This window comes from Pogona vitticeps, chromosome 1, assembly GCF_051106095.1.
Source record: "Pogona vitticeps strain Pit_001003342236 chromosome 1, PviZW2.1, whole genome shotgun sequence".
NCBI lineage: Eukaryota > Metazoa > Chordata > Lepidosauria > Squamata > Agamidae > Pogona > Pogona vitticeps.
In genome coordinates this window covers 314864788-314887401 of record NC_135783.1, presented here as the reverse complement: position 1 = coordinate 314887401, position 22614 = coordinate 314864788, and the positions used below count along the sequence as shown (strand labels likewise).

General features: G+C 39.8%; 1 protein-coding gene across 20 annotated transcripts in view; it reads right to left on the bottom strand.

The window, feature by feature from the left end:
* Positions 1–22614, bottom strand: part of NPAS3 (neuronal PAS domain protein 3) — a 932663-nt gene that overhangs the window by 52141 nt on the left and 857908 nt on the right. For all 20 annotated transcript variants that reach the window (XM_020788420.3, XM_072986345.2, XM_072986346.2 and 17 more), the window contains one exon: positions 18881–18999. In XM_020788420.3, coding sequence (XP_020644079.3) covers positions 18881–18999 — 119 coding nt within the window. The remainder of the gene's footprint in view (positions 1–18880; positions 19000–22614) is intronic.

Below are 22614 nucleotides of genomic sequence, written 5' to 3'. Positions count from 1 at the left end.
GCTGATTGTTTGCCCGAGTTGTTTGTAAATATGTTTCTTTGTTATCAGCTCTTTTTTTTTTTACTGCAACCCTGTACTCTGTTCCAAGCTGATGGTGTTAGGGAAGGGCTATTATGGAGAGGAAGAATGTGAGGACTCGGAGGTCAGACTAGCAATCATTGACTCCAAAACTGCCCTCTATACTTGTGAGCTCATAGGCTGGAGCAAGTGGACCTTATGAGTAAATTCTTCATGAGTGTTTAAGCAGGAGAATTTGAAGGTGAGACCAGAAATGCTGTGTGTATAGGACACAGGGACATGCCTAGCAAGGGCACTGAGCAACAGCCTACTACGTCTGTGTTTGACTTCCTGCCTAAGAATGCTGAAAGCGATACCTGTAGTAAGTAGAGTATTATTGCTCTGCTGGAAAAGAAAACAGAGTAGCTCATTCATGCTTTGGCTCACCAGGGAAGAAGCAGAAGTATTTCTAGTTAGAGTACTCTTCTGAAACATCAACAGAAGGTGGATGCCTCTAAGGAGGAAGAATTCTAAGTGAATGAAGCTAGCAGTCGGAGGAAAGTGACAATGAACAGTAGAACTATAAAGAAGCACACTGTGTCCTTGGAGCTACACAACTAACATCAGGGCATTTCCACAGAAGTGAGGCTGAGATGCTGAAACATAAAGACCAGATGACAAAGACTCTAGAGGTGACTGTAGAGGGTTATCTGGATGAAAGAACCTTGAAGCACAGTTAGGCTTTTTATCCCTCCCTCCTGTTGAAGGTTATGGTACAGGAACAGAAAGAAGAATATTGAACCTGATCTGCAGATGGTACAGAGCAGAGAGGGAGTAAAGTGACTTGTGGGCAGCATGCAGCCCCCTCAAAAGATCACCCCTAAAAAGAACATTCATTACGCATCCTTCAGTCTCGAGAGACTATGGTAACGTGCTCTGTATGGAGGACTTGGAACAGCGTCTAGTGTGGCTGAGGAGGCCGTTTCGAGAGTGACAATCCTTTCCACACTGAAGACAAATCCAATCTGTCCCCTGTCCAGCAAATAACTTTTAAAAACAGTGGTTTTCTTCTGCTGCTAGAGGTTTCCAACAGTTAGTGGTTTTCAGGATACGGGCCCTAAGAGCCCTCACACTCAATAAAATAAAAATCCAGAAGTGTCTTGTCCAGGTGCTTCCTGTTTTCCTTCTTTTAATGGCTAGAAATGTGTGTTTTGGGGTTCTGTGCAGATGCAGAGGAGGCCAGGGACACAAAGTTAGTCCTCAAGACTCCTGAATCTGCTTATCCCTGGAACAAGGACATTTGGAATCATAGGCCATTCTCTCCCACTGCTTCCTCATTGTCCTTTCCCATTCATTGATGAGTTCCTCTACTACTCCCCCAGTTTCCATTGTTTTAAGTACATCATTACCATTCTTGACCCCAGTACATAATGTATCCCATCTTCTGGAATATCTCCCAGCAGATAAAAAGTGCAATTCTATCTTAAAAATGGCCCTCTTCTAGTTACCTTGGAAAGGATGAAAGCCATTTGTTGGTAGAACTGCCTCTCCGAAGATTTGCCACCAGAAGGACCTGCTGGCACAACTGCTGTGTTGGCTACAATCAGTTAGCTGCAGTCCAAGAACACCGGAGTTACCGAGAGTTGGAAACCACTGCTCTAGATATTATCAGATAATGGTGAAGATAGTTGGGAGCTGCAGTCCATCAACATTTGGAGGGTGTTACTCATCTGTTCACTATATGAAAGTCTTTTTGGCCTGAACTTATCACCAAGTTTCATTTTCTTAAAAGAGTACTTTTTCTACTGTTTGATGGGGGAGAAAACATTTCTCGCTCATTAAATCTCTCCATATGATACATCACTGTATGAGATTTATCGCATCTCCCATTCTCAGTGTGTCTAAACTCTTATCTTGCTGTTCTCTCTTGATCCCAGAACCTTTGAATATAGGCTATGTAGCCCCAGTATCACAAGAATGTTTTGAAAGTTCTGATTGTTTATCCTCCTTCTTTTTTGAAAGACTCAGTTTACGTCTGTTCTGTACTTCCTCTGTTTAGCCAGTTATGATCCATAAAAGGCTTTGTTGATCTAAATAATTTTAGTTTTAATTTTTAAATATCTAACAATTTGCTCCTTAAACTGTTTTTTTTTTTTTTTTTTTTTTTTTTTGGTACTCCTAAACTGGCTTTTTGCATTCCTTATTTTAGATATAAGCTGGCTAGATAGCTCAGTGACTTAAGTATCTGCTGCGGAGCCAGAGGTTGGGAGTTTGGTTCCCCACTGTGCCTCCAAGAACAAGAGTCAGCCTGTGTGACCTTTGGCAAGTTGCATAGTTCCAGGACACCTGCAGAAGAAGGGAATGGTAAACCACATCTGATTACTCTCTATCTAAAAAACCTAGAAAAGTGTCACCATAAGTCAGAATTGACTTGAAGGGGACATTTTTTATTGTTGTAGATGTATGTTTTCTCTCCTAAAATTGTCTTCTTCATTTAAATAGTGTCGTTACAAATGACAGTTTCCTTGAGACTGACAACTTTTCAACTAGTTTCTGTCATTTCTAACCCATGGTGTATATTATATTCAAGGGTTTGTTTGTTTTTGTCATTTTTTTTTCAAAATAAAAACATCCAAATTTTCTAAACAAGCTTGTATTCAATTTCAACAACTGTTTACCTTTTAAGAACATTTCCACTGAGATGACAAGCAAGTCTAAAGCAAAGCAAAGCGTGCTGCTTATATACCGCCCCTTAGCGCTTCAAGCACTCTCTGAGCAGTTTACAATTTAATTATGCAGGCTACACATTGCCCCCCCCCCAGCGAACTGGGTACTCATTTTACCGACCTCGGAAGGATAGAAGGCTGAGTCAACCTTGAGCCGGCTACCTGGGATTTGAACCACAGGTCGTGAGCACAGTTTTAGCTGCAGTACAACGGTTTAACCACTGCGCCACGAGGCTTCTAAGATTTATTTCATCACCAGTATGCTAATTTTGATGGCTTTGTGGTTTACTGTTTCCAGAATGTTCACAAATCTTCATGTCTTGCACCAAATTGTGAACTGCATTTAGGATTCCATCAAGAGTAATTTTTCCTTTTGTTGATTCTTCTGAAAGCCTTAAGAGCTCATTGTGTAATAGTATGAGTAAAATAAGTTGGCTAAACATTTCATTTACTATCTGCTTTGAACTGATGATAGGCAGAGGGTGCCACTTTTTTCATCTTAGGATCTTAAGACCTCACATTAAGCCCCGATGTTCAGGGCTTGATTTATATAACAGCTCATTTTTTTAAAAAAAAAGTGTAATTGCAGAAATATTGTTATTTTTCATCACTTTTTTAGTTATATGGATTAAATGAATTGGAGAACCTGTTTCCATTTCTTTGGAAGTAGAAATTAACAGACTCTCGCTCCAATTTTGTGCAATGGTGCTTCTTTCAGAGGATTCTAAAAATCTATTTCAATAAGTGCAGCTTGTCCACCTGACAGGAGGACAGTAACCTAGACATGAACAGGTGAAATATATAGTGGAGAACCTTCACTTCCAGACAATGAAGGTTCACATTATATCATCTGCATAGTCTAAATATAGGCTGGTCTGTGCAATCAAATCAAGACAAAATGAAATTTGTGTGGAGTTCCTAACTGTGCTTACAGAGCTGACTCATGCACACTGGGGCGGAAAACCTTTGGACACCCAGGTGCCTTCATCTACAACTGTCAGAAACCCTTACTGTTAATCATGCTGAGTCAGAGTGATGGAAGTTGCAGGTCAAAAACCTGAAGGGCCAAACGTTCTTCACTCCTGATATTCACTTTCCATGTGCAGACAGCCTTGTTAAAATGTGGAGATATCATATGAGACTTTCCACTGTTATTCTGCTGTATCAAATACCATAACATGTACCCTGTGAATCTCTTTCTACAACAGGGCATCAAGCCATTAGCTATTATGTCTCATCCCAATTAATTTGCTACTGTAGTGGTCAAATACAATAGGCAGTAACCCTCTCACTATGGCTTATTTAGGGAAAGGGGGAATCAAAGGAAAATCTAAAACTTTTAAATACCAGAGTGGGGGAAACTGCAGAGTCCATATTCCTGTGTCTTTACTGAAGAAGTACGATACTCTCCTGTTTTATCTATTGTGGGAATCAATTTAATCATTTTTAATTGACTAACTTTCCCTTGTTTTCTTAACATTTATTAATTGATTGTTGTGCTCAAGGTAATTAATTCTAAAGCAGGCAATCCTAGCACAGAGATTAATTTTCTTTTACTAACATGCCATCCAAAATATGTTTTTTCAAGAACAGGTTACCAGAAATTTGTTCTGAAATTAATCATATTTTACATGAAGTACTGTATAGTAATGATGTGTAGGATAATTTTCAGTCCAACGGTGTTAAGGTTTTTAGTATTTTACTACAATCTACTGTTTAAATTACTGAAAGGCAAGATAATGCTAGACTAACACAAAGCCACTGGAATCTCTGGAAGAGAAAGACAGAACATGAACTCAGTTTCAACAAAACCCTGGTCCATATGAAAGAAAAGGCAGGGGTTTGGGACACTGTGAGCAAATCGTCGTTCTCAAAGTTCCTCTTTCATAAAATCAAAGAATTATAGAATAAGGAGGGAAATTTCTCTTCAGTGCCTCCAGTGTTGGTAATTGAGGTAATTCTATTGCCATACTGCTCTAACAGTTAGGAAGTTTTTTCCTGATATTCAACCGAAATCTGGCTTCCTTTAACTTGATCCCACTCTGGGATGATTGAGAACAGATCTTGCCCCTCCTCTGTATGACAGCCTTTTAAATATTTGAAAAGAGCTATCATACCACCCCTTGTCTTCTTTTCTCAAGGCTAAACATGCCCAATTCTTTCAGTCTTTCCTCCGAGGGCTTGTTTTCCAGGCCCCTGATAATCCTCGTCCTCCTCTGTATTTGTTCCAATTTGTCAGCATCTGTTGAAGAGCAATGGGCCAAGGACTGAGCCCTGGGGTACCCCACTTGTTACTTCCTTCCAGTTTCAGAAGGAGCCATTAATCATCACCCTATGAGTATGATTCTATAGCCAATTGTGTATCCACCTGACACTTGATAGGAGCCTCGTGGCGCAGTGGTTAAACCGCTGTACTGCAGCTAAAACTGTGCTCACGACCTGGGGTTCAATCCCAGGTGTCCAGCTCAAGGTTGACTCAGCCTTCTATCCTTCCGAGGTTGGTAAAATGAGTACCCGCCCAGAGAGTGCTTGAAGCGCTATGGGGCGGTATATAAGCAGCACGCTTTGCTTTGCTTTTTGATCTATCCAACCCACACCTATTTAGCTTGGTAATCAGGATATCATGGGACACTTTGTCAAAAGCTTTGCTGAAGTCAAGATATACTATGTCTACAGAATTCCCTCTGTCTATCAGGGAGGTCACCCGATCAAAAATGAGATCAGATTAGTCTTGCAGGATTTGTTCTTGATAAATCATGTTGGGTTCTATTTACAACTGCATTGTTTCCTAAATGCTTGCATAGTGACCACTTATTAATCTGTTCCAAAATTTTGCCTGGGATTGATGTCAAGCTGACTGGTCTGTAGTTCCCAGGTTCCTCCATTTTGTCTTTTTTTTTGGGGGGGGGAGGACATTAGCCTTCCTCCAATCATTTGGCACCTCATCCACTTCCCATGATATCCAGAAAATAATGGACAGTGGTTCTAAGAGCTCTTCAACCAGCTCCTTCAATACTCTTGGATACAATTCTCTTGGGCCTGGAGATTTGAACTCATTCAAACTGGTAAAGCATTCCTTGACTATTCCTTTATAATCTCCAGCTGCTGTCCTTTCCTCTTCACTTGCGCTTCACATTTGTCTGGAGGGTCATAGTCCCTCCTTTGGGAAAAGAGTGAGCTAAAATAAGAATTGAGCACTTCCGCCTTTTCTTTGTTGTCTGTTTTAATTTTTCCATCTCCATTGGGTAGCTGAGCCACTGTTTCTTTTCTTTGTCTTTTGCTATGCACATACCTGAAGAATGCTTTTTGTTGCTTTTAGTATCTCAAGCTAACCTTAACTCATTCTCAGCTTTTGCCCTCCTAATGCCATCCTTCCAATTACTTGCTACTTGTCTTTGCTCTTCCTTTTTGACCTGGCCTCCTTTCCACTTCCTATATGTGTATTTTTGTTGTTGTTTTCAGGTCCTTTCTGAGCATTTTGTGAAGCCACACCAGTCCCCCCCTTTTTTTGCTGTTTCCCACCTTTTTTTACTTGTTGAAATTGTTTGCAGCTTGCATTTAGAGTTTAGAAATTCCCACCCTTTTTGGGCTCATTTTCTTGTTAGGATTTCATGCCGTGGGACCTTACTCGTCCTTGTTCTGAGTTTCTTAAAACTGGCTTTTTGGAAATTTAGCATATATGTGTGTCTACACTCTGCTTTGGTTTCTTTTGAAATCAAGAATTCTAGTAGCACATGGTCACTCTCACCCAGAGTTCCCCTTACTGCCACTTCCTTCACCAAGTCATCTATATTGTTACAATCAAGTCAAGGATAGCTAGTTCTCTAGTTCCTTTCTCCGCTTTTTGAAGGAGAAAGTTATCAGGCTGAAGGGCCGTACTTTGCAGAATTTGCCTCCCAACAGATATCAGGGTAACTGAAATCTCCCATCACTACTACATCATGTCTTTTTGAAATGTTTGCAATTTGTTTTTCAAAAGCTTCATCCTCACCCTCTCCTTAATTGGGCAGTTGGTAGTAGACGCCAATTGTTCTTTCTGAACAAATTATATCCCTCATTTGCTGTATTCCAATAATGGGAGTTGTCTCACCAAGTTTCAGTTATTCATATCAAGTCATATTTACCCTCCTGAACCAATATTTCCAGTTCTTCTAGTTTGTTTCCCATACTCCTGGCATTCATGTACAGACACCGAAGATTGTATGATATGGTGCCTGCTTTTCTTTGTATATCTTTCCAGATCACATGGAAAGCAGAGATGCTCAAGAGCAGGCATAAAAAGCAGATTATATGTCTAGATAGTAAAGGGCAGTTTGGACATCTCAGAAAAGGATACACATTTTGATATGGGAAGGAATTTTACAACTGTTGATAGGTCCTGAAAAGGTTGTTGTTGTTGTTGTTTAGTCATTTAGTCGCGTCCGACTCTTTGTGACTCCATGGACCAGAGCACAACAGGCCCTCCTGTCTTCCATTGCCTCCTGGAACTGGGTGAAATTCATGTTGGTAGTCTAAAAAGGTACCCAAAAATGTAGTCTATCTCAACTGTGAAGCACAGCACATACACATTTTCTCCATATCTGAGGACCCTGTACCTATGGAATTAAGACAGGGTATTGACATTTTCCCCCTGACATGAGTTCTTTGTGCCTTTTATGCATGGCAGGCAGATAGGTATCAGGTGGAGTCCCCCCCCCTCAAGAGGCAGGATACCTGCCCACTTGGAAGTGTTAAATGCATAGGAGATATAAGAGAAAGCTTGAGAGGAACTTGTTGTTGTTGTTTAGTCATTGTGTCCGACTCTTCATGACCCCATGGACCAGAGCATGCCAGGCCCTCCTGTTTTCCACTGCCTCCCGGGGTTTGGTCAAATAAGAGGAAATGCAGAGTATTTAAAGCCACCACAATACTTGATTGAATTGTCACCTTTTAAATCATTCATTCTTTGTGACCTCTTATATCTCTTGGTAAAGTCTAGGTGCATTCAAAAGAAAATTTACTTGGCAAAGGAAAGTTCTCTCTCAATCTGTTTGTTTTTTTAAACCTGATGATTACCTACCTCAACAACTAAATTAAAGGCAAAACAGGGCTTTGGCACTGTGTAGTCTGTTGGACACATTTTCTTGTTTTGAAGGATATTGGCTACATGATCTGATAAAACTGGGCCTAAATTAACTCTACAGTTTGTTTTTATACAGCCAAAAGTTTATTGGCTTGTTTTCCCTATTGGCTCTGCCTGCAGGGTTCATTACTTACAGTTACTGCAGAATCCATCTGAACGAGCCAAAATCAGTGATGGAATTTAAAGCAGAATAAACGCCTTGCTACAGAAGCATAGTTATGCATAGAAGAGCCTGGGAAGAGTGTTTTAAGAAATCCTTCCCCATGGCAATATGCATTGTTTCTGTCAATTCAAGAAAAGTATTGCATACATATTTACAAAGGTATAATCCAGACAGCCACACACACTGTGTTTTCCAGAAGATGACTATCAGTGCATAAGAACAGAATTATTGATAAAATCTTGGCATGTCTGAAAGAAGAAGAGACATCAAATGCATCTCCTCTACTTTCTCAACACCAGTTTTTGTGAGCTTCTGTTGCAACAAAGGCATGCGATTTCACATCTAGTCTTCATTAAAAAAGCCTTTCAACACTTCTTGAGTTATGAATTAATTAATTTTTCAGAACTAATGAAAAGAGAGAAAATGCATTTTTGGTAAATAATGTGAGAAAAGAAAAAAATGGGAATGACACTCAGGTAATACATATGACATCAATCGTTCTGTGCTTCTTTTCACTTGACAGATTTACATTGCTGTTGAGCCTAATAGGGGGTGGTGGAATGTTTGGGTAATGGACACCACATATTTTATTCTGTTTTGAAATACAGACATTTGTAATTTTAGCTTGATGAAGTGTAAAAGGGGGGAAAACCCACCTTAAAGAAAAGACAGATGGCAGGCTTTCTTCCTCAAAACACAATTTCATAATGTACATGCAATTGCTAATAGGCAGACACTGGAAACATTTTTTCTTGACAGAGAAGAGCTGATAAATTGTCAACATAAACTTCATCTCTGCTTATTCCTATGATCTAAAGCTCTTCTGTGAGTTTTGTACCATCAAAGTCGGCTCCTTACAACTGTATCAGAATTTATGAATGCGTATGACTATAAAGTGACTGAAGGCAACCCATAATACATGTTTGTTTATTGTGCCTCAGCTCTTTTTTACAGTACAAGAAAAAAGAAAGTTGTCTAGTGTTTTCTTTCTTTCTTTCTTTCTTTCTTTCTTTCTTTCTTTCTTTCTTTCTTTCTTTCTTTCTTTCTTTCTTTCTTTCTTTCTATCTATCTATCTATCTATCTATCTATCTATCTATCTATCTATCTATCTATCTATCTATCTATCTATCTATCTACCCACCCTTTGATTTTACACTTCATGAGGAACTAAAATATGGCAATATTGTTTTCATAGGAGTTGGCTTTAAAACATTGTTTGCAAATAGATTCTACTTACATGGTAAGGGTAAAGGTATACTGTCTAATCTCTAAAATATTTTCTGATAATCAAATGCTGGAACATTATCCACTGTGATTAGCATTTGATCACTCTCCTTCCATAAATATTTATTTTCCACTAAACGTTTTGAATTCCTTTTAGCACTGAAGTTGTTTTTAATAAGTTCTGGTTTTGAAATGCCTGTTTATGTTTTTTTATTTGTCTTGCATTGCCTTAGTTGTTTTACAGAAAACTGTAACAAAAATACAGCAAATAAATATTTGTTGCATAAACAAATGGGTACCTAGGACCTGCAACTATGCTACAGATAAATGCATCATTATAATTTTGTAAGTATTGATTGTGTGTGATTGTCACAGCCAAAGCTTTTCTCACCACCAGTCTTGCAAATTAGCTTGCTTTGTTTTCTTATTGACTTCAAGCCAAGTCTGTTTTCCCAGACTTTATTTAGTTGAGTTAGTTCTTGAACTCTAATGTGATTTCAGTCTCAAAGATGAGTTATCTATGATGTACAGTTTGACCATAGCAAAAGAATAAGCAGCTCTGCTAATAGGCTGGCCCCAATTTTCTTGTCCTTCTGCAAGCAGACAAAGACCTTTCCCTTCAGGCATTCTCACTCTCAGTGACTGGCTGACTGAGGGCTCCATCACACCTGCACAAAGAAGCCCAGTTATATTGATTTGGCTGTTATTTAGATAATTTCGTAATTTTCTGTTCAAACAATGCATGGCCAACATAAATTCATTTGCCCTGGTAATTGGTTTATTTCCCTCTCACCAGGAGGGTTGTTTTAAATTCTACCAATTATGTATTGCTTTATTTCTTATAATTTCAGCTTATGTTGCTGTTAATTGCCTTTGTGAAGAGGTTGAGTTTCAGGGCAATGTGGCCACTTCATGGCTACTGTGCTTATACCCTTTTTGAAAATTTGTTTTAAAAACGATATTGGTAACTCACTAGTAACAACCATTACTACAAGTGAAAACAACATGAATACTGTACACTGTGCAGAAGGAGACAGCCTCCCCTCCCCTTGAGAATGGAAGAAGGCTTGAAAGAGAGACATTTCCTACTTTGAATTGTAAAGAAAGAGGTGCAGCACAGCATCTATTCTTTCAGACAAGGGGAAGCTGACTGCCCCAAGAAACACTAGAGGAAATGAATTTATACAAAATTAAAGAGCACGGTATCCTGCTATAATGGTTTGATTAGAAATAAATAATCAATGCAGTTAAAAATAATGTGGACGCTTCTGCCGATATATATATATACCACATGACCGCTGGAAAAAAATGTATCAGTACAACAGAGGTATGAAAAGAATTGGTATAACTAGGGTTCTTTTCATATGTGTGATGAAGTCCTGAGAATTTGTTTTAAATGGATTGTTGTGCCTTGTTGCTTTCAAATGTGGTTTTAGTATTTATTTTATTTACATTTTTTAAAGAGTGGTATTTGTTTGATCTTTTAAAAATGTTTCTGTACTTACTATTTTACCTTTAAAATATTGTCTTTTTAATAACAAGTTGTCTTGGCTCCTTTTTAAGGAGAAAGGTGGGATAAAGCTATTTTAAACAAATAAATAATAAATAAATAGGTTGCCACATATTTTATATTGCATTTGATACAGAGGTAAAGCACAGCCAGACATTTTAGAAAGCATCACGAACAGCATTTGTATTTTTGCCAGTATATATTAAGGTGGTATTCTGTTTCTATAAAAAGAATCCAAAGTATTAGCAAACAAAATTATCTTTATTTTGAAAACTCATGGAACAAGCTTTAATTTTAGATCCTATATTAGAACTAACTACAGTATAGCTCTCTCTTTTTAAAAGTTTTATGAAGCAGCTTATAACTAAGTATGTATTTGAGATCCCAGCAATAATTTGTTACTCTGAGAGAGGTGTAACAAGCTTTCATTCACCTAGCTCAGATTAATCATCGGCATGGCAGGCTTGAAGAGTCCTTTTCTGATTTCATATGTGGCCTTTCTGCTTCTCAGTTTTAAGTTCAAATCTTGGTAAATTCCTCTCCACCTTTCTTCTCTCCACTATTCTGTCGTACCCACTTAGCCTGTAAACCTGCAGACACAGACTGATTTATAGTACATATATTACTGGCATATTACAAATATTGAATGATGGTAGGGCCATATGTTTAGCCAATGCCACTTCTTACAGCAAAGAAAAATGAAATCTAGAAAAGTGGAAGTAACAGCCAAAATGGCTACAGAGGGGAAAAAAATAAAGGAATTAACAGTTAAAAAAATGCAGGTCCCATGTCATCTGGCAGGTAATGGGACACAATACAAGGGCTTGGCCTGTATTGGGTCCCAAAACAATGCTCATCTTGGCACTTTTTTGGGGGGGGGAATTCCCAGAACACACAGTGGCTATCATTTCAATTCCCCACATTGCCTCTGATTTTTAGGGACTGTGGAAAATTAAAATGGAGACTGCTTGACTGTAGAATTCTGGTCTGTTCCTGGAAGGTATTGCACAAGGCGGTCCATAGAGGGCATCATGCAGAGAGCCTCCCTCCATCCTCCCCACTTCAACAAACTCTTTCTTTCTTTCTTTCTTTCTTTCTTTCTTTCTTTCTTTCTTTCTTTCTTTCTTTCTTTCTTTCTTTCTTTCTTTCTTTCTCTCTCTCTCTCTCTCTCTCTCTCTCTCTCTCTCTCTCTCATGGCATTGTGGGCACTAGCTCTTATATTTCTCCTATTAGGAACTGTAACACAAAGGCTAATAGAGAAAGTAGGAAGTAAATCTGCACATTAGTAGTCTAGATCAGAGGTTATCAATGCCAGGTCTGCAGCCCAGTGCCAGCCCGTGGCTGAGCCAGACCGGGCCGTGGAGACAGACCTCCTGCCTCCCCACTCCCCTCCCCACAGCTGCTTTGCACATGCGCGCACATGCCAGTGCTAGCGTGAGCGGTCCCCCACCCCTTCACACATGTGCCCGAGTGCCCGCATGAAGGGGTGGGTGGGTGCATGGGCATGCGTGCAGGCGCTCCTGTGCATGTGCAAAGGGGTGGGGGAGCACTCGCGCCGGTGCTGACAGGCACGAGTGTGCTTCCCACCCCTTCGTGCGTGCTCCCCCATTGCTTCGCGTATACACCCAAGAGCATGTGTGCATGTGCCTGAGAGCGCGAGGGGGTGCCCCACCTTCCTCAGAGGCTCAGCCAGCCCACGGTCCCAAAAAGGTTGGGGACCGCTGATTTAGATAATTCTCAGTACCATTTACAGAGTCAAATATAGAATGGCCACAATTATTTTCTTGTGAGACCCCTGCTGCCCAGTAACTAGCTGGGAACTCAGGTAAGTTAACAGATAAAACTACTTCTGTTTGTTCATCAGGATTATCTGTATCTCTGTATAAATCACTGCCTATGGTTTAATATAATATATATGAATACCAACGTTATAAATCATTAGACAAAGAGAGAGACTGAAGTGTTCAATAATGTACACCCACTCACACCCACTTGCAATGATAAAACTGCTTAATCACTCACTCTCTCTCTCTCTCTCTCTCTCTCACACACACACACACACACACACACACACACACGCACGCACGCACACACACACTATTTAGCAACAAGAAAATAACCACAGTATAAACTGTTCAAGTATACTGGTATTCATGGTTTAATTTGGTTTAGATTCAATGGTGTATCTTTGAATCTTGTCCTCCATGTTCAACTGACATCACAGCCTGCATGAAATGGTCTTTGTGGCCTTTGATTTAGTCTGATAAAGCAACTCATATACTGGAGGTTTAAGAGAATCACTGATGATGAAGTCTGGGACAACAATCACTATGTCACTCCACAAATATGAACCCCGCATAACACCACTGAGATGTAATACCTAGTTAAATTCACTGCATATGGACTTATTTGTGAAAACACCGCTCAAATTTTAAATATTGTTCCATTTGGGGTTCTGAATGCTTCAGCTTTCTGTCTATATCTAGAGACTGACTTATAGGAAATAAATTAATTACATTTCATTCCACACTACAAAAATTTTGGTTATCTGCTTGTGATTGAACATCTGCTTTTCTAGTTTTCACTCAGCTTATTGAATGAAGCATTTTCTTCCCCCACCTCCACCAAAAGATAATACACCATGATTAGAACTAGCTGTTAAGAAGATGAAGGTCAAGTTTAAATGCTAAAATTTCTGTTATTCCTTCAGATGTCTTTTAGATGTGACAGCTGAAAGATTCCTTCAGAACTGAATTCCCACTCTTCTGGCTCTTCTCCATCCATCATGACCTCCTATGTCAAACAGCTGGCCCTCAGCACTTTCTGCCATTGCTATTCTACTGTGCATATATATGGTTGCGTGAAAAATAAAGCACACCCTGTATCAGAACATAATAAAAATCATCTGGTCCTTAGCAGGTCTGAAAATTAGGTAAATAGAACCTCAGATGATCAATAACACATGACATATTACATGTGTCATGATTTATTTTACAAAAATAAAGCCAAAATGGAGATGCCACATGCAAAAAACTAAATACACCTAATGATTCAATAGCTTGTGGCAGCAATAACTTGAAGTAATCATTTTCTATATGAATTTATCAGTATATTCGTGAAGGCATCATTGTGCAGGAATTTTGACTCACTCTTCTTTACAACATTACTTCAGTTCTTTAAGGTTTGCGGGCATTTGTTTATGCACAGGTCTTGTAAGGTCCTACCACAGCATTTCAATCAGATTGAGGTCTGGACTTTGACTGGGCTATTGCAACACCTTGATGCTTTTCTTTTTCAGCCATTCTGCTGTAGATTTGCTGGTGTGCTTGAGATCATTGTCCTGTTGATCAATGTCCTAATTTTGGCCGAGCTTTAGATGTCAGACAGATGGCCTCACATTTGATTCTCAAAGACTTTGATATACAGAGGAATTCTTGGTTGACTTAATGACTGCAAGGTGTCCGGGTCCTGTGACTGTAAAACAAGCCCAAATCATCACTGTGCTTGGCAGTTGATATAAAGTTTTTGTGATGACATGCTGTGTTTGGTTTTTGCCAAATGTGGCACCGTGCATTATGGTCAAACATCTCCACTTTGATCTCATTTGTCCAAACAACATTGTTCCAGAAGTCTTGTGGTTTGTCTAGATTCTACTTTACCAGCCTAAGCCATGCTGCCATGTTGTTTTTAGAGAGAAGAGGCTTTCCCCTGGCAACCCTTCCAAACAAACAATACTTGTTCAGTCTTTTTCTAATTGTACCATCATGAACTTTAATACAGTGGTGCCTCGCTTAGCTATGTTAATCCGTGCAGCAAAAATCACTGCTAAGCGATTTCATTGCTAAGCGATTTAAAAAAGCCCATACAAAAGCATTAAAACGTGTTTAATGTGTTCCTATGGGCTTCAAAACTAATCTTATGCGAAAATCCTCCATTGTGGCGGCCATTTTCGGTGCCTCTAAAGCAAGGCAAAACAGCGGGCAGCCATTTTATTTACCTGGTGGCCATTTTGGAACCACCGATCAGCTGTGCGAAAATGGGGGCTTTGTGATGATCACTTCCCTGCGATCATCACAAAGTGAATTTTCCCTGTAGGAAACATCGCTAAGCGATCGCTGTTTACCTGGCGGCCATTTTGGAACCGCTGATCAGCTGTGCAAAAATGGGGGCTTTGCGATGATCACTTCCCCGCGATCATTGCAAAGTTAATTTTCCCCATAGGAAACATTGCTAAGCAATCGCTCTTGCGATCGCAAAAGCAGCATTGCTAAGTGATTTCGTCGCTATACGGAGCAATCGCTAAGTGAGGCACCACTGTATTTAACATGCTAACTGAAGTCTATAGAATCTAAGATGTAACTCTTGAGGTTTTTGTAATTTCTCTGAGAATTGTATGGCATGACCTTGGGGTGAATTTGCTTTGATATCCATCCCTGGGAAGATTGGCAACGGTCTTGAATGTTTTCCACTTGTGAATAATCTTCCTCACTGTAGTATGATGGACTTTAAATTGTTTGGAAATGTCCTTATAATCCTCCCTAGATTGATGGGCAGCAACAATTGCTTCTCTACGATCATTGGTGAGCCATTTCCCTCTTGGCATTGTGTTAACATACTTGAATGCTCCTGACCAGCAAAAAGCTAAAACTCTGGCTTTTATAGAGGTGGTCACACTTACTGATGATCAATTACTGCACCTGGCTGCTACTTAGCCTCTTCATTCCTATAGAAGCAGTAAGGGCGTACTTTGTGTTTTACACTTGGCTTCTTCATTTTGGTTTTATTTTTGTAAAATAAACCAAGACACAGTATAATATTTCATGTGTTATTGTTCGTCTGAAGTTGTATTTACCTAATTTTCAGACCTGCTAAGGACAATATGATTTTATTACAAAATTTATAGAGAGTGTATTTTTTTTTTCACATGACTGTAGGTGTAGAGGAAAATCTCCTTTCATCTTAATTTATATGCAACAGGTAAGCAGGAGGGCAAGCATTTAATTTTATGGAATTGTATAACTTGCCTCAATCTGCTTCACAGAATTGCAGTTTTTTCATTGTGTTCCCACAACAGGTAGCAGTACTGAAACTATGATTCAGTCTGAACATTTTGAGGTGGCACCGGAAAGTTTACTACCAGATATATGAAGAGACATATTGTCTTAATGTAGGGCATTGTCTAAATTACTGACTGACTGACTGACTGACTGACTGAACAAATGAGTGCAGCTTCATTTTATTCATCATGTACTTCCTTTCTTCCATGACAGACTCTTCCTTGCCTGCTTACTTTTAGTGGAAAATGTTTCGCCTCCCATTGTCAAGAGTTAATATCAAAGCTGATGCACATGCTCAGCAAGGCAGGCCATTCCACAATGCTTAGTGAGGCAGAGCCTCAGGCAACACGCTACTGGCAATGGGAAGCGCACAGCAGCTGCCAGCCCATAGGAACATTTGTGCTACTCTGGAAAGTGACCACTATGGGCAGTTCTCCACAGCCCATTAATTAAATAATACTTTGGTCTGGGGACCACTGTGAAAGGATGAGTTGGGAAATTATCTGTGCTGTAACATAATTTCCCAAGTCACTTTTCTCCTTGGCTCTAACGTCTCCTAGAGCAAAGTATTATTGCAATAATGGCTCTATATAAAGTTTGGTTTGCAGAATGGCCTGGTGGAGTGGAGTGGTCCCTCACCCTCGCCCCATCTCTTCAGGGTGTTCTGGCTGAGCTTCTGCCAACATAAGTTTCTTTTCCATCATTGCATAACCTTGACTCCTCTTTCCTGCATTCATCTTACATTGGAAGAAGCATGGAGGTACTGCTAATAACACCTTCTCCTATATTATAGAATCATAGAATAATTCAATTGGAAGGGGCTTATAAGAAATGGGCCATTATTAATGCATCTTTCCTTGAGGGTCCTCAAGGAAGGGCCCCGAGCCCTCAAGGAGACACTCATTACGTCCATTTGTAAAAACAAACAGACAAAAACCTTGTCTGTGGATGGTATTAATAACTATAGACTTGTCACCAATGTTCCTTTTTTAAGCAAGCTATTGGAGAGGGCTGTGGCTGATTAGCTACAGGAATTCCTGGAGGAGAGCAGTGCCCTCAACCCATTCCAGTCCAGGTTCAGGCTGTATCATGGCATGGAGGTGACATTGTTTGCCCTGCAAGATGGCCCTTTGAGGGAGACTAACAGGGGCAAAATGTTCCTGATGATCCTTCTTCAACCTCTCTGCAGTCTCAATAATTGGCAGAATGCCTTCTTCCAGTGAGATCTGCCCAGCCTTCTTGGTCTTCCCAGACTGGGCGGTTGAGAACACTGACCTCGAGAGAAGCCCAGAAAGAGAAGCCCAGAAACTGGGCTTTCTTGGCAGTTGCTCCCCACCTTTGGAATAAACTCCCACCCAAAATATGCCTGGCCCCTTCACTGGGAATTTTTAAGAGATCTTTGAAAACATGGCTGTTTATACTGGCTTTCCCAGATATTATATCAATAGAGCACAGTGGTGCTTTCAGTTATTAAGTTAATTGCTCCACCGCCTTGTCTTTTTAAATTGTTTTTTAATTGTTTTCATGTTTACATCTTGTCTTTCCCCTAATTTTAAGTGGACTGATATGTTTAGTTTGATCTCCTATACTGTTATTATGTTTGTGAATTTTATTTAAAATGTTATGTGTTGTTTATTATGTTGTGAACCGCCCAGAGTGGCCTTGATAGCCAGATGAGAGGTATAGAAATTGAATAAATAAACAAACAAATATAAGGCCAATGAGTTCAATGCAGGAATCCAAATCAAAGAAGATATTTATTTTAAAACATTTTTACCCCGCCTTTCTCCTTAAAAAGGACACAAGATGGCTTTCATCTTATGGTATGATATGACAGACAGTTGTCTAATTTTCTCTTGAATGCCTCCAAAAAATAATTAGGCGTGGGTGTGGCGTGGTTATAATCTCTATCTCTGGCATCTCATGTAGCGGCACAAGTGTTGGCTGTATGGGTTTACTGCTATAGAAATGGAGGCAGCATAAGCTCTCTCACCATACACCTGCATATAAATCTGTAAAAACTTTTGGTATTATAACATCATAACGCATGGTACACTCCAGGGGGGGAAAAACAGTACAAGGAAGTGTTCTACGAGACTTTCTGCTACCATCTCTCAAAGAAAAGAAAGGTACAAGTAAAACACTCAGAGAGGGAATTATTGTTCTTAATCTTCCCAAAGGCTCTGTCCATTGCTCTAGGTTTCACAGCTGCACTCATCTGAAATACAGCTGAAATGACAGCAGACAACAATCTCTGTTGCTATTATTTTGGCATTTTCTATGCTTGCTTCCTAACTGTTGCTCTATGAATTGTTCATCCCAAGAAGCCCAAAGATCAATAAGCATGCAGTCGCCCCCGTTAAACTGATGTTTTGTGTCTGGCAGTGGATTCATGCCTTGATGGTCTGCAACAAAACAAAAGCAACCAGCATCAGGATTGGACAGCTTTAGAAATCATGAAAAGGATGTATAGGTAAGTCTCTTCTGTGTTTTGTAAGACAAGAGAAACAAGACACAAATGAGCTTAACATGTAACATTTAGAATGTATAAACTGCTATTGAATGAATGAATATTATTAGTTGCTGTGTTCTTCAGGATCACATCTAAACTAATAAAATTTGGGATAAGTTTTAGTGAGCAGGACATAAACTTAGGTTGATATAAAACTATTACTTGGATGGCCCAATGGTCAATGGATCCACAATGGCAGAGAAATGAAGAAAGGCTTTCAGCAGTCCTATGCAAGCTTCCTTAGAAGCATGTTCTCCTGTGTTAACAGGGCTTGCTCCCAGGCAAGCATGTGTATCCTCAATTCTATATTTATATGTGAACCACTAAATTATAGCTTGCCCCAGGTACTCAGTGAAGCTAGTAATGGTTATTGATATCTGGCAGAAGAACACTGTAAAGACCACCTATCCTTTTTCCTCACTCTACTAGGTTAGAATGCACACTCTTTATACAACTGACCCTGCTGAGGCTTTCACCAAGCGCTGGCAGTAAGGAATAAGAATTAGTATAATAGGTCACATCACTCCTATTAAGGAAATGCTTACTTCTTAAGGAAACAAAACATTTACCTTATAGCCTGAAGATTTTATGTGTACACCTCGCTTAGTCAGGGTAGATTTCATCCGGATGAAAAAAGAACGCTCTAGATTGTTGTCTGTTGTAAGTAGACTGGGGCTCGTGGATTCCACTAGAGTAGAAACAACAACAAAGTAATCCATAGATCATTAATTCGGACAAAAACTGTTTAATTTATTTCACAGGTACAACAGGTGAGCTAACTCAGCATGGAGCTAGATATGAACTGGAAGAGCATGATCACCTTTTTTTAAAAAACAAGTTTGTATTAGCTTGGAAATTAGATCAGGACCACAAAACCTAGGAAGAAGACCACAATGCAAAAATTGGATAGTTTACTCTTTCTCACCATAATATATTTCCAATTAACGTTGGTGCCTGAAGACAACTGCCTCCCACAGGACAGCATATATAGCATGAGTGGCACCAGGGTCCAAAAAAGTGGCTCTCAGAGGTATACCTCCTTCCTTGTTGGTTGGTACTTTCCAGCCTTTTAAATAGGTATTTGCACATTTCAAATATTGAAGTGCATTACCCACCCCCACATTGGTAAGAAGAACTTCAAGTAAAAGCTGCTGGTATTTTGGGTCCGACTCTTTTGCCTTTGGCTTTGTCCATCACTGGGATACAGCTCTTGAAATTGTCCTTATGCTGAAAGATGTTTCCCAACCAGAAATAGAAATATTTAATTTTGTAGATTTCCATTCCTAGAATCCTAGAGCCAGCATGATTACATGTGAGATTCTATGAGTTATAGCTGAAAAAACAAAATGTCTCCCATTTGTTTCCCTATTCTATACAAGCACCTGTATGCAAGCCCTACACGGGAGAAGGAAAGCAGGACGGCTTGGGAAGGTCTCGCCTCAGCCTAAAACCTATAAATAAATCTATATAAAGTTATGCCATCATGAATTCTACAAATATCCTTTTTGCACATGCTATTTTTACGTTAAAAATATTTCTCCCATCATTCCAAACAATGAAGGGGACTTACAATGTGAAACTGCCTGGACTCTCGGAGGGCTTGCCTGTATGGTATCTTGTTACTTTCCCCCATGGAGCAAAGAGAGGCTTTGAAATTTAATTTCTACTGGGAACACAGAAGTGAAAGAAACAGTTAACAGTCCTCTTTGTCAGTGCTCTCGTTCCCATGTTTGTACTTTGTGGCTACTATCATGGTTAATATTATGACTTCGGAGGAGGAGGCGATGTGGGAAGAGGCTGCCAAGACTTGTGATCCCCAATTCTATGCTTTGGCTGAGGTGAAGAGTGACTGGGAAGTCCCACTTGTTGGGTAGAGGAAGGATGCACTAAAGAGCAACTCCAGGACTAGGACTCCACGAGCCGACTGTCCCTCTTACATGACCTTGGTGCCTGCATCACCCAACAGGAGCAGCAGTGCCCACTCTGACCCATCTATGGTGCTGGCAACAAAAGTGCCAATTTGAGAGACAGAGAAAGCTCCAAAAGGAACAGAGGAGTAGGTTCCAGGTTCTGCTGGCCATTCTTGAAAAATCTCCAACCAGAGCCGAGGGTCATCCTCCGCTCCTGCTATCGAGGTTCTGGACTTTCAGGCTTCCACAGGGGACCCTTTTGAAAGGACATTCCCTGGGGAGATGTGTTAGTGCAGGGAACTCAACCTCTAGGAAGCTCCTGGAAGGAGTTAAGGACAGTGTTCCCATTTTTGTTGGTTCCTCAGTTGCAATAAAGTTTGTTCTTGGTCATTCTCACAACCTGGAGACTCAGCCACCACTGGTACCACCTCGAGTGGGTCTGGCAGTGTTCACACAGGGCTCCTTCCATATGGTGGAGGCTGCCGATAGCCTTACTATTGAGATCATGCAACCCCTTTGTTACTTATTGCCTTTATCCCCAGACCAGTATACCAACTATTTGGATAATGTTGGAGAAAGAATAATGGAATATCTCACAGTTTTCCCCTTCGTACAAACAAACAAGCTCGCACAGATGGTTTTGATGGTTCAAGTGTGGCTTTCTCACTGTCTTGGAAGAAGACTACTGGGCAAAAAGCTTTCGATAGTCTTCAAATAACAAACTGCTAGTTTCCAGCGCTAACTTGAGGTCTGTCTCTCCCTTTGCTCTTTCAGTCAAATACAAGCTGGAAATGGTTTGGGAGCAGGAGAGTGATAATGGCAGCACTCATTAGTCCACCTGAAAATGAGGAGAGAGGCTACATACTTGAGTGCCTTTATTTTCATACCAAATGCAACCACACTTTTGTTGCCTGAAATAATTAATTGTGGAGCAAGCCTCCAAGAATATATTGGCAATAGAACAGTTTTTTTCTTTAAGGAGTTTACATTGATGAAAAATGATTTAATAGCGTCTTTTAAAGAGGACTTCTGTTCATTACTAGCCAAGATAGTTCCTGGTTTTAAAAGGGCCCTATGATACTGATACTAACTTTCATATACCTTGCCCCGATGGGGTCATGCTCCCTTTGTATTTATGGCACTGCAACTCTGTTGTGATTATTAATCCACTGGTAAGAATGCTCTTTTCTTCAGTGCCTCTCTTAAGAGTTTCGGGGTTTTTTTGTTTTAGAGAGCATGAATTCCATGTCATTTTAAATGTACAGCTCTTTATCACTCGAGGGAAAAGCAGAGCCATGTTATATTTAGTACTTTCATTTCTTCTGATTAAATATGAATTACTATGAAATTTTTCTCATCATCTAACACGCCATAATACGCCAACAGCTTTTTAATACACTATATAAGCACAAACTTCTGCTCTAAGAGTTTAATTTGCCCCTCTAATCCAATCACATCAACCTTATTTCTCTTATCAGAGATTCCCATTTTGAATTAAATGAGCTCATTAGTTTTAATCAAAAGCAGAGAGATCAAAACTTAAACGTAAATGCTTTAGATCAGAACTGTCAGTCAGCCGTGCAGTTCTATTTTACTAAAACACAAGATCAGAGACCCTTAGAACCAATTTTTTCTCGTAAGGGATGCCGAGAGCTTGAAGATGCTATATCACCCCCCCTTTTTTTTTCCTTTCCCCTTCCCAAGGACAGATTATACATTTAAGGTTAGACTTAATTTAGCACATTTTTTCTCTCCATCCTAGTGGAAATGGAAAAGTATGCCAATCTGCTGTTTGTCTCTTTCACATTTATTGGTGCTGGTCCTTAGGGACCTGAACAAACGTGAAACCATCAGAAACCATGCCACAAACCTGGCCGCGACATTTCAGTTCCATTCAGCAATATCATGTTTGCAACATCTAAGAAATGAAACTTTCAAAGCAAGGAAATGTATGATCAGGATCAAGGTTACTGGAACCCTGAAACCACAAAAAAGGCTCATAAGCAGTACTGGCAGCAAGTGGCTCACCATTAATTATTACTGTTATTATAGACCACTCTCCAGTACAGTGCTTAAAGTGTACATTAAGAAACCACAGCATGTGTCCTTCCTGCTGCGTGAATAAATATTAGAATCAGCTTAACACACTCGACTGCTCTAGACCAGTACATTATGACCTAACACAGGCAGCAAATAAAATATGTTGCAATGTGTTCTTAATGACAGTTAGCTAAATATACAGAAGTTATGTTAATTAAGAATATGAAATCAGCTCAGGAATCAGATCAGACCAAAGGTGTAGCTAGATCAGATTCCTGTTTTCAACAGCGGCCACTGAACTATATTCAAGGATCCAGTAAGAATGGTATTTCCTCCAGCAACAGGTATTCAGT